A 13,554-nucleotide genomic window follows, 5' to 3' on the forward strand; every position below is an offset into this window, starting at 1 on the left:
CAACCAAAACAATTCTGAGTAAAGGTGAAAAATAACTGCAGACAGTTATACAATTTTGTTTTCTGGTTTATTAGTAACAATTTGTGCAATCAATCCTGCAGAATTTGAGCATTCAAGAATTTCTACCCAAGTCAGCAAGGCCACCTTTGTTAGCAATGTCTGCAGCTGCCAAACAGAAAGAAAACCTCCTATCACAGCCTTTTCCAAAAGGATGACAGTTCAGAAACTCTGATGGCAAGAGACTGCAAAATCTTTTTTTGAACACTGGGCAGAGCACTGTTAGTTGAGAATGACTGGAGAACTTTTATGCAGGACTGCTACTAGTAAGACTTAGGAAGAACAGACTTGTCTGTCATATATGCTCTTATTTTATAGTGCGAACCAAACAGCCATGGAACTAAAATGAAATAAAATAAAACTCCTAATAGTTTTTATAGAGACTCACGAATTAAACAATTATCAGTAGAAAGAGCTGACTAAAAAGCTGGATTCATGCAGAAACAAAAGCCTGAATTAATTCCTGACAACTTACAATTCATAAAGAGATAAGTGATACAAAATTGATACATACCTGCTGCTCTGAATCTGTGTTTAGTACAGACTGATCTGTAATGAGCACTGCTCTGGAGATCTGCCTACAATTAAACAGAACAATTCTGGCATTTCACAAAAACGTAAAAAGTAGCAATTTGGATTCATAGTTTTGGCAATACCAATCTAAATATAATACTGTGGGAAGGCTATTTATGATTGTTAGTGGGATATCTTGCCTGTTGCTGAAGTAGGAACACATCTGGAACACTAATGTAGTATTTTCAATGACCCAAATAGATGATGAATAAATAAGCCAGTGCTGTTATGTAAAACAGCTGGAATATCCTTCTGATTTTTTAAAAAAATCTTTTGTTTATCTGATCAAGATTAGTAGCAACATATTACAGGACTTTTTATGTTCCAAACAGCACAGGACACTTTGGACTAAGGGGAAACATACTAGGGTGGAGCTCACGAATTGAAGTTTCTAATCCTCCATTGCCTATGATTATTTCTGCACTGCACCTACTACTACAGTTTTGCTAATATATTATCTGCAGTATTTTGAAGAAAAAGGCAGCAGCATATGTCCAATGCTTTTGGCAAGAACAACAAAAATCAGAGAAAACAATGACTTTTAATACTTTTCTAAACCTGACCAAATTTCAAGTGAGAACAGCAATAGGCACCTCCACCTTCCGAACACTTTTTAACAAATATGAAATCCTAATGCACTCAGAGCTATTGGATTTTTTATAAGGCAAAGGGGAATATGATTTAGAGGACAATTTAAGAAAACCTAAAGATAGAAAGTATACAGTATGCCCTGAAGTATATAGAAGACGACCAGAACTATGCAGAGAACTAAGCTGTACTGCAAAGATAAAGCAGGAGACAATAATCTCTTAAGTTTAACTTGCAGGGTACTTCATACACTATTATTTAAAGAAATTTACTATGTTTACTGTTTTACCACATACCTGTAACACACATTTGTGCATACGCTCTCTGAAAGGTAACTATCCTCCACAATAAAATAATTAGCACTTATTCTTTGTCCAAAATGATCCACAATAGCTTTGCATCTGTTTTTTTTTTAAAAAAAAAAAAATCAAACCAAAATAAGATATTTAGATATAAGGTAACAAAAGCATGTGTAAGTTTTCGGAATTGAGTTATATAGCACATCATTTATATCTTTCAAATAAGTTAGTTACACATTTAACAGGTGAACCCCTGAAACAACTCAACTGAAATTGATAATTAAATCATAAACTTACACATTCTACCTGGTATATACAATTTTTTACTTGCAATGCAATTATAGATAATGGTATTGGAACATTAATAAACTGGTCACTTTATAAGGAAAACTAAATATAAGCTAATAACACTGGCATTTGATTGTACGTGAAAATGGCATACATTTCTTACTTCATGATACATGGAAAAGTAATACTGTGAATTATTTTGTAGGTGCTACCCTACTGCAGTGTTATTTTTCCCCAGTCAGCAACCTTTACCAAAGACAAGTTTATTTTGACAATAATATTTGACAAATTAAATGGCAAATTAACTGAAGAGATGGAAGGAAAAATCCCTGAGAAATGTGTGCATCAGACTGTTCCTAGAGAACTTTTCTGAGCTTCTACATTTGTGACTAAATGCACTATTTATCTCTAAATTACACAAGAAAGGATTAACTAAGCCACATTGCTTTAAGAGCAACACAAACATTCTTGATAGATACTGCTTGACTTTGAACATATACAAATTCTAATCTAAGCATGTATTAGTCTGCCTCAGGCAATTCTTGAAAAGTAAAAAAAAAGAAAAAAAAAAAACAAAAAAAAGAAAAAAAAACCCCAAAACCCAAGGACCAGCCTTGCCCCCCCGCCCGCCCATTTTTCTGAATGCAAGCAGGTCAAAATAAAATGAGATTAATTAAAAGTCGAGACATCGCTACAAAAATTTTCAAAATTCAAGTGTAACACAACACACTAACACTCATAAATGGGACAGAAATGAAAACCACGGAAAGAAGCAATTCAGAGAGCTTAAATGAGAACAGGATAGAAACTGCAGATTTTAACGGGGAAAGATCTCTATGAAAAAACAAACTTCAGACTTTAATATAACATATATGAAACTAAATCATACATATGAGACAAATAAAAAGGAGGCTGCATACAGATACTAACTAAAAACTTCTACTGCTGATTCCTGCATGCCATGATCTGTGTTCTATTTAATTGTACATAGTCTCCTCAAACTGAGACACTGCAAACATTTTTAGAAACTCCTAGAGGTTTAAAGAGCACCTATCTTAATGAATGCTTTTCCTATCTAAAGTGCAAGGAAAATATGTGCACTACAGTTTCTTTCTTTATAGCTTGTTTCCATATCCTAAGAGACTTTAAGGCTTAATACTGATTTCTAAAACAAGATTTTAAGATTTTCTACAATATCAGAACACTTCCTGTAAAACTAAATAAAGCAAATTAGCTTTATTTAACTTTCGCTTGGTTTATGAAAGTTACTGCATATTTTTTTTTAATTAAATTCTTCTGAATCAGTATCTCAATGTTTCAGTCAATTTAATATACAGGATTCAAACCAGTAAATGCTCTCTCACACATTTACAAACACACACACAGACACACGTGCGCACACACAGGAAAACATCAAAAGAAACAAAAGGATGCCCAATACAGAGATCCCTTACAGATTTAAATGTGTTTTATCATAGTGCAACATTATTGCTGTATCAGTAGGTATCTGACATGCAAGTTATGCCTTATGAACAAACAGCATTTCTGTAACTTCAATTTATTCATTAGCTTCTGTGATCAAAACAATCTATAAAACTAGAGATGAGAACCAAACCTAAATAAGTAACAGCAATCAGCTACCACTAGCTTTAGTAAACCACTTGCTTCTGCAGTGTGAAATGAGAATGGAAAAAGGGTGCATGCAATGCTTATTTACAAACATAAGAGGCTGATGACAATTAAGCATGTTTTTATAACACTAACTTCTAACGCTGATTTCATAGGAACCTGGATACTACATATATAGCTATATTCAAATTCAACACGTAACTTGAAAACAGTAATTAGAAGAAGTCTAATGGTACAAGCATTGTTTAACTTTAAACATGTAGTATTCTTCATACAGTTTCAATCACATTCTATTCAACATGTGTTTCACTTGTAACTTTAAGAAGTTTTTTCCTAATGTTAACCTGATTTCATTCTCAAGCACTCATTTGAATACTGCAAATAAACAAGGAAGTCAAGCTGCTACAGTTCATTTCTAATTATAACCTTTCTTATTGTTTATGAAACAATTTCCCCTGCCACCCCCCTAAACATTATTGAAGGGGAAAGGTTGATTAAATGTCATGTTGCATCACTCAAAGCCAGCAAGAGCAACTACACACTTTTTATTTTCCTGCTAAGTGTTGTTTCCTCTCCTTTGTTCAGGAATAGCTATCAGGTCATATGTTTGATAAGATTTTACACAGAAAAAGAGATAGCGCTTTTAATTTCAGTCTCCACTTTACTTCAAAGGATGATGCTGAGAAAATTTCTTTCAAGTACTGCTTCCAAATATGGAAAACACTTATGCACTGACATTATCAGGTCTCTGTCATCTGATATGTGTTGGGACAATGAATCATACAGAACCCTCCATTGACCTTCTTTCAATGTGTCTAGATAAAAGGATGAAAATTAGAATCCATCTCCTTGCAGTGCCACGAGTTATAAATGTACTTTATAGGGCTCATTATCCAAACTAATGGACTAAGGGCGACATCCTTGAAATGGACTTACCAGCACTGACAAAGCCAGTATGCAATATTTCAAGAAAGATATGTAAATTACTATGCGTTTGCTATATCTTTTTATTACAGATGTATAAATTTCCATTTATCATATCTTTTCCATTTTTGAGACAGAATTATGTAATTGGAAACATACGTAAAATGTGATCAACGTAACATCCCTACCATTATTATTAATGGAATCCATGCAATTTAAAATACTTCAGATTTTATCATATGTACCCCAAAAAGTGACCTACAATAAACACGGAAAAATAAACAACAAAAAGAAAAATAATTAGCGTGTATATATTCAATGTGCTTTCTCCTCAACCTAAGGAATATGATCTGGTTTTTATTTTCTAACAGAGCATCAGAGTTTTATCAAGAACACAGGATGTTCTGCATATGTATTAAAACAGCAAACCTAGTCTGATACAATACGTAAAAAATAGAAATTTTCAGGTGGATTACCAAAACCTTAAAATAGCTATGTCTACAAGTTTCTACATTTTCACACTGTCTTCTCTGAATCTTACTTTCATAAACTATAAAAATTACTATAAATTATAAAAATAATTGTATAGTTGGGGATAGAAAAAGGAGTTGGAATAACCTTTGTTGATATTTAGGGACTTCAAATTAAATTCTAAACTAGCAACAAAGTTTGAGAAGAAAATCAAGGCTGCAGCTGTAAGAATAAGTTTTCCTTACATGTCCTAAAGCAAGAATATTAAAAATAGTGAAAAAATAACTGCACTAAGATCTTGATGAAGTCTGGAAGCCTATGGAAGATGCTTATAAAATAGTAATGAATACTACACAATTTGACTAAATTTCTACTGTTGTGAGTTTAACCTATTTGTAACCGAGGTAAGCTGCCTCCGAAACTAGAGAGACAGCTGTACTGACAACACGATATGAATTTGTCTATTACCAATTACTATTAATGGCCTGTTGACTCAAAAGCTCAGTAACTCATAAATACCCTCATTAACAATTTGATAGCTCATTTTTATTAAGCAAAACACTGAAGCCCAAAGTCAAGAGGAAATTAGAGCTGATGCAGGGAGGGAAATACAGAGTCAGGAAAGAGATAACATGAAGAAAGAAGAAGGAGGGAAAGGAAATAGTGATGATCTTGGCAACAAACTGGATAGCTTGCTAAGTAACACTCTAAGGAAAAGACTTAGCAAGTAAAAGCAATATTGCACTCAGGTGAGAGAAAAGAAAATCAAGAGAAATAACGTAACTGAATAAAACCATGTACCTAGGTCAAAGAAACTCAGCTTTTTGAGTGACATTTTTGCTACGGTGAAGACGATGTTTGAGACTTTTTAAAATTACTAGGGAAAAAAAAGAGAACATTATATGATCCTTCTTTCATTGCTGAAAATACCTTTTCAAAAAACATTTTGTCCTAGGCTGCATTATTTTCATCATCTCAAAGAAGTCTGACACTTCCCTTCTCTTCTACACATATTTTTTGTTAACTTTTATTTTGATGTAGAAATGCCACTTGGTAAAATACCTGCTTTGAAACTATGGCAGACGTAAAAAGAGACAACAGAATCAGGCAGATGGCTCCAAGGAAAAGGCAGCTGACTAGACTTGGGAAGCTGGATGTGTTGTGCTTCTTCATATTCAGCATCAGATAATGGCATTATTGAAAGACCAAAGTTTTTGGAATAATGAAAGTCTGGTAAAGTCTTTTAAAAATATTTCAGTGATTCTGCACCTCAAAAACCTGTCCTTCTGTTTTAAGTGAGAATGGCGTAAGTGAACCACTAAAGCAGCCTAATAGCCTAAAAAAAAGACACTTGAAACCTATCTGAAACCCTGAGGAACATATTCGATTCAAAACATAAAAGCAGGTTAAAGGAGGAGCAACACTCCACCTTTTTTGGAATACATATAGCCTTAACAAGGAAAACATTCATTTCAAAGGTCTTCAGAATGTGCAAAAGAAGCTGAAAACTGGGGTAACCAGCACCACTGACCAGTTAAGATCTCCATAGAGTGGTGTTCGGAAGTTACTAACAACTATAAGCTTTGTTCCTCTGAAAGAGCAAGTTAACTATTTAAACACTATTGAAAAATAAAGCTGCCTGCAGTAAAAGTTCAAGTATTACTGTTAAAATAAACTATAGAGTTTATGAAAGGGGCATAATTTCATCTGCATATGAATCATGCACTTAAAACAACAACACACATGATGAAATGCTATCACATTTGCATCTCAAAGTCTAAAACTGTGCAATGAACTTCAGAACCTTAAAGAACTGACAGAAAGATAAAATCTGTTGTTCATCGAATTTCAGGGAAAACAGATATTACTTGACCATGTCATGACAAATCTAGCTACAAGTACCATGCTCAAAGAGTCAAATGTGCAGTGCAACTGGAAAGTAAACACATTACACCGATCATTTAACTGCTGATTTTCCTAATAGAATGTTACTACATGTTTTCTAGCTTAATTTGCAAAATTTTCTCCAGAATGTTTTAAACTTTTCAATTACAGAGACTAAGCTGAAAAGAGACTCTTAAAAGAGCCAGAGTCTGCAGTTAGACTAATAACTGACAGAATGTATGTAACAGAAATCATGACAATTTACAGAGGTGTGAAAAATGCCACTATGGAAAAAACTGTGGGTTGATTTTTCTTAGCTCAACTCTAAACCCGCCTACAGGCCTGATATTGTTGTAAAAGAATTTATCCTAGGATAAGAGGGCAGCATAGTTTATGACAACAATCTACCTAAAAACTCATTAAAGTCTTTTCTCTTGGAGTGACATGCATTATCAGCAAAGATTAATCTGATGAGTCTTTAGGTGAGCTCCATTTTTAAAAATGCAATAACAGAGGGCTTTGTTGTCATCTGATGAAAATCAATTAGAGTAGGTAAGGCCACAAGGAAAACTAACATCACTCATCACCAGCCCCCCGGCAGCTGAAATGATTTGTCTTCCAAGCTTGGGTGATCAGGAGCTGTAGTAATATCACAGGGAAATTAATTTAGTTTCTATATTCTAGACCCACTTTCCTTGTTCTGGAGGACCTATACACAAATTACTTTTAATCAAGGTTGATGTGTTATTAATACCAAGGAGGATCTTTGAAGAATCTTTTTTTTTTAAATTGACTTAACACATTTTTCATCTGTATTTTGTATATAAACAGAAGGTTACTTATATTACCCTTACCGTCCAGATTCTTTGTCCACTACAAGGCACTGCACGGAATGGCGAAGACAATAGATTCCACCAAATACGGCACACATCCTAGAAACATATTAAGAAAAAATAAAGGTTACTCCTATCATGACTAATTGTAATCAGTGTGAGTGTGTGTCATAAGCAAGGCAAAGGCCTGTGCATGATGTAGTACATTTTTAATGACGTTGTCTTAATCTCTGAATCAGACAATCAAAAACCAATCAAAATAAAACACATCAAACAGTTTTTGTAAAGAATATGTTGTTAACTTTTTTTTGTATTAGCATTTATCTTAGTCCTCTAAATTGTTACACTAGCTTGAGCACTCATTCTCTGTTACCATCGTCGGTCATTCAGGATGGAAAAGCATCTATTTACTGAAGATGCACAGAGTATCTACTGACCACACTACATTGCACGTGGTATGGAACGAGAATGCAAGAACACACTATAACCATACCAAACTCCTACTACAATTCCAAGTGTGTATAATTCAGAAGTTATTTCTCTGCTCTGACAAAATGTACTGTGGGAACTTCATTGGCTAAAAGCAGCTTAATTTTTGAGGGCATTAAGTGCCTCACTAGAATGAAGACTTCTTACAATCTAAAGGTGCCCTCTTACAAATAGGAATTCCTCCAGGTTCTGCCTATGTTATGATATAGTTGCTTACGATATTCTGCACATGGACTGATGAAAACTTCCTAAATGAAAAAGGAACTGGCTTCACAAGTCAGTTTGTCAAAATCTAATGTATACTAAACTATTTAGCCATTTTCCATTTGCAAACAAAGCCCATTACCTAAACCAAGGAAAATTATACTACCCAAACATTAAACCAATATTGCAAATCATCTGTTTTAAACTCTAAGGAGACTCACAGTTTAAAGAAACTAGATTACAACATTTAAATATGAGGTAGTTACTTTTGAATATATGTTTATACCAACTTCTCAAAAAAACAGTTTTTATTGAGACATTCTGTAATAATTCAGTCAAGCTTCTCTATTTTGCTTTGACGCAGTGAGATATACACAGTTGAGAACGGCAGTGCTGCAGCAGGGGTCAACAAGCCAAACTCAGTACTGGGCAGAGACCAGAACAGGTCTGTGGGAGAAGAGGAGACTTTAGCACACCACTTGCAACATGGCTTATTGTAAGAAGCAACCCGCTGCTATACCCTGCACACATTCCTGCCTAGCAAAACACCGCACTTAGTTGGAGGTATTTGTCTTCCACTCACCCCGGTGTTCCACTGCTAAGTACTTGTAAGGAAGCATTCCAGAGACTTCCCTGCTAAATCATACTCAAATTTCCCACTTTTTAAAATGGTCAACAAACCATTTTCTTCTTTCCATTCTGGGATTCCAGAGAGGAGCTAGTCTGACTGTACCTACTGCCTGACTCCTGGGCCTCCATGTGAGGTCAGCCCACTGCCAGATTTCATCACTAGCCAAGATCTTTTATCACCTCCTCGAAGAGATCTCTGACTAAAACTCTTCACCAGATGAATCTGTCCGATGCAAAGCCTGAAACGGCTCTCCCGTAACGCTCCACGGTAAAAGTTCAGTTGGTCTGGTGATAAACACGATCCCGGGTTAATCCCCGCATCCTCACTGATATCTGCCAAAAAATAGGCTTGATCTCTGGGGATTACTTTTCTGTTGATTTAATGTGACACAAGGTAAATTAATTCACAAAAAAAATAAAGTTCAGTTCCTGCAAGCGATGCCTAAAATTTTTACTGGGCCCCCACTAACATTGAAATGACTGCGATATCACTAGTTATAAGGTTTTTTTTAACTCTAGCTCCTGAAAGATTTTAATATAAACCCACATTCTTCAAAATGCTATCAAGCAAGTATAAACAACCAATATTCTTTTTGCTATGTATGTTTAAAAAACTCTTTAAACTTTCTGTGAGAGCACTATAATGCAGAGAAATTCAGGATCTTACAGAAACAAGATATACGTTAGAGATTCTCGAGGATAGAGCTTCATGATTAACTCTGAATTCAGATAAACTTCAGTCAGTTTTTTGTTTACAGTGCATTATTTCAGGGGCATTCTTATTATAAGAATAATACAGAAGGCAGAGGATGAAGTTCTCTAGAACTTGGTGTGACAAAAAAACCAGTAAGAACATTTAAAAAATATTTTTCAAATTATTTTTAAAAAGAAATCATCTTTCTCTCTAAAATTTTCAGTCAGCATGGAAATTACACAGTGGAAAAAGGTAAAGAAAAAAGATGGGGGAGATGCGTCTGATCCTTTACCATAAAATTTCAGGTTTGGCTGTTTCCAATGTCTGATCTATCTTGGGCACCTTTAATTTTTTTTTAATTTAATTTTATTTACTCATTTAAGAATCTCCAGTGGTTCATTCAAATCAATCAGCTATCACTGACCTCTTCTCATGTAAGCTGAAGAAAAAGAATGAACAAATAATTTGCACATTGACAAAAACTGCATATCCCTTTCTCAGAGAGAACTGCTCTATTAGAGACAACTGTCAAATGCTATCAAGTGACATTTCACAATTCCTCCTTCAGCCTACAAGTTAAACACACCTGTGTTCTTGTGATCCCTATTATTCAAAAGTAAATAGCCTCTCATGAGTAAATCATAAAACAGTCTGTAGCACATTTGATACAGTGACACACTGTTCCATTTTACCATGCTGGAGAAGGAAACTGAGTTTTCCGAGTTCCTGTTATTCAGCTGAGTTTTGGTGTGACCGAGACATTTGATGTTCAGCTCACAAATGAAAGGACAGAGCTGAAACTGGGAGGGCATAAAAATTAGAAATTACACCTGCCATTTCATTAACAGAGTCTGCCTAGGTATTGTATTTAAAATAATGTGTAATTCTATTTGTCTTTTGGTAGAGTTTACACTATAATTTAACAGACTAGTGTGACTACATTTCTAATACCTGCTTAGCATTAACTGGGCATCAGACTAGCCAAAGCAAACAATCAATATGAGAATGGCAGGCTAGTTTAGTGGAACATAGTTCTCCCAGATTTCTGGGATGATAGCAGGATTTTCCTGGTTTAACGAACAGTTTTTTTGTTTGGTGGATGGGTTTTTTTTTGTTAGTGGTTTGGTTGTTGTTCTTGTTTCTTTTTTTTTTTATTTTTCATTTTGTTTTGAAGATAGTGTTGTGGTTTAATCCAGCCAGCAACTAAGCACCATGCAGCTGCTCATTCACTCCCCCTGACCCAAGTGGGATGGAAGAGAGAATCCAAAGGAAAGAGGTAAAACTTGTGGGTTGAGATAAGAACAGTTTAATAGAACAGAAAGGAAGAAACTAATAACGATAATAATAACAATAATAAAATGACAATAATAAAAGGATTGGCATGTACAAAACAAATGATGCACAATGCAATTGCTCACCACTTGCTGACCAATGCCCAGTTAGTTCCCAAGCAGCAATCCCTCCCCTGGCCAACTCCCCCCAGTTTATATACTGGGCATGACGTCACATGGCATGGAATACCTCTTTGGCCAGTTTGGGTCAGCTGCCCTGGCTGTGTCCCCTCCCAACTCCTTGTGCCCCTCCAACCTTCTTGCTGGCTGAACATGAGAAGCTGAAAAATCCTGGATTTAGTCTAAACACTACTCAGCAACTAGTGAAAACAACAGTTTTATCAACCTTCTTCTCATACTGAACACAAAACATAACACTATACCTGCTACTAGAAAGAAAATTAACTCTATCCCAGCTAAAACCAGGACAAGAGCTTTAGATATCTGTTCATAGATGATGAACTACAAAAGAAAACTTTCATTTTGCAAACCTGACTTCCTAAAATGGTATCCATACTGGCATTCAAAAGTCATAGTTCAAAGACAGTATCGCAATACCTTTTGAACTGCCTGAATGATGCAGCACAGCAAATGGCTGAAGTGTGTTACCAACTCACATCTCTTCTGAGTCGTACTCCAAAAGGTAGCGGTCTAAGGAAAGGTCAGCAATATCACTTACTACTGGCCGAATCAGAAGATCCACTTCCCTAGAAATACCTCTCCTACCCATGCAAAAACCTGGAGAATATACACCATGTTGAATCCCAGCCTTGGATGTCTTGAGATTGTTGAAGATGACACAAAGGTTAAACATCCACTGAAGAATTATTACAGAGCCTTGAGCTACGGGCTTATTATCTCTAATGCTGCAATCAATGGCTTCTTGCCTGACAAAGCATGTATTAGGATCTTTCAAACCAACTCAGATGAATTTATTTCATATGTTGTATAAAAGAATAGCACTATTAACCTAACTAGAACTAAGATTCCTTTGTTAAAAACTATAAATTATATTTTTCCTTTGACTACAACCACAGTCATGAGCTTTTTGATATATGCACTTTATTTTTTCTAGCATGCTTTGAAAGAACATTGCTGCTTGGCTGCGCAAAAATGTGAATTACTTATTTTCAAGAGTAGCCTGCTATCCAGTGGAGGAGGGCACGACCTGTTTTCATAGTAGGCCAGTGGAAAACTTCTCTTTTAAATTAAAATGGAAAGCAATTTTGATCATGTTGTGTTAAACAATTACAAAGAGTCAAAATACCTATTAAAACAGCCCAGCATGAAAAATGGCATGATTAGGAAGAACTTGCCAAAATTATTTAAATATAGAAATTGAAATATTAAACTAAATGGCATCCCAATAATTTATGACAAAGTAAAATCATTGTGCTAACATTACTTTCATACAATAAGCTATTCAAGATGATTTGACTGTACTTCAAATACAAGGCAACTCTTTGATACCATTAACCCTAAATGACAGACATTTAAACTGATATTACTCTAATTAACTGGCAACTGCCTACACCAATAATTCAAGTTTTGCTGAAAGATAGCAACAACACTGTACTCAACTTCAACTTTGCCCTGGTGACATCAAATCATATTACAGCTAAATTAACAGTTGTGAAAATTTTTGGCCTGGTAGCCCTCCATCATACACAGCCTTTAAATGCCATTTCAGTTCCCATCAAGGCAGGAATCAGCAGTTGTAATTTTTAATACAGCTGTGAAACAATAGGACATATTAAAAGCTGAATTTTTGACAGCATATTCACGATGATTTATGAGTTTGTATATAATTTGATTATTCTATTAATTTTACTGATTACTGATTCAGCTAATACAGTGAAGGTCACTTACAAAATAAATCTTCATTACATTTCACAGAAAGTAACTGCCTCCAACTAGTTGTTTTCTTTAATTAAACACTAATGTAACAAGAGAGAAATAGGCTTCAGGGTTGCTGCATCTGTTGCTACAAGAGGAGTTTACTGCTTTGATGTAATGCTCTCAGATATTAATTGAACAAAAATAGAATGTCTCTCTATCTGACATCTTGATTTTCAACAGAGATACCATAAACACCCTTAAATTACAGACTTACCCTTAGTTTATTCTGAACTACATAAAAGAATTCGAAAATCTTATCACATAGTTCCATGCCAAAAAAAGTATGTTTTACTTCTAGCATATAGTTTCTCTTCCACTTCTTAAAATGCATGGAGCAATTAATTAAAACATTGAGTATTTTTCTCCCCAACTGTACAGTCCTCTATAGCAAAAACTATTTGCTTCCCTCCTTAAAGATGAATACTGCATGTACAGCACAGCAAGCTTTGGAGAAAGATCAAAGAAAAACATGCCAAGTACTAAATTAATGAATTGTCCTCTTTCAATTTATTTTTGCACACAGAGAAAGCTGTGACCTGGTTTTTATATTAAATTCTGTGTTTCCTGAAAGGTCCCTAGAACTTTACCATTTCCTACAATATTGTTTTATGTTATAAAAGCATTAAAAAAGAGAATACAGACAAATCAAATAAATTAAATGGCTACAGTTAAAAAAAACAGATAGACAGTTCTCCCAACAGAGAATTCCCATAAAAAAGGCAAATCTCAGTATGTGCACCCACCCGGATGAAGACAAAAAA

At 34.8% G+C, this 13,554-nt stretch overlaps 1 protein-coding gene across 1 annotated transcript in view; it reads right to left on the bottom strand.

Moving 5' to 3' along the window:
- Positions 1–13,554, bottom strand: part of CHM (choroideremia (Rab escort protein 1)) — a 73,454-nt gene that overhangs the window by 15,505 nt on the left and 44,395 nt on the right. The window contains exons 10-12 of the mRNA XM_010572537.1: positions 7,568–7,645; positions 1,515–1,619; positions 572–635 (exon numbers count right to left, since the gene is read on the bottom strand). Of these exons, the coding sequence (XP_010570839.1) occupies positions 572–635; positions 1,515–1,619; positions 7,568–7,645 (247 nt within the window). The remainder of the gene's footprint in view (positions 1–571; positions 636–1,514; positions 1,620–7,567; positions 7,646–13,554) is intronic.

Source organism: Haliaeetus leucocephalus, unplaced genomic scaffold (assembly GCF_000737465.1).
Source record: "Haliaeetus leucocephalus isolate CR32 unplaced genomic scaffold, Haliaeetus_leucocephalus-4.0 Scaffold340, whole genome shotgun sequence".
Lineage (NCBI taxonomy): Eukaryota > Metazoa > Chordata > Aves > Accipitriformes > Accipitridae > Haliaeetus > Haliaeetus leucocephalus.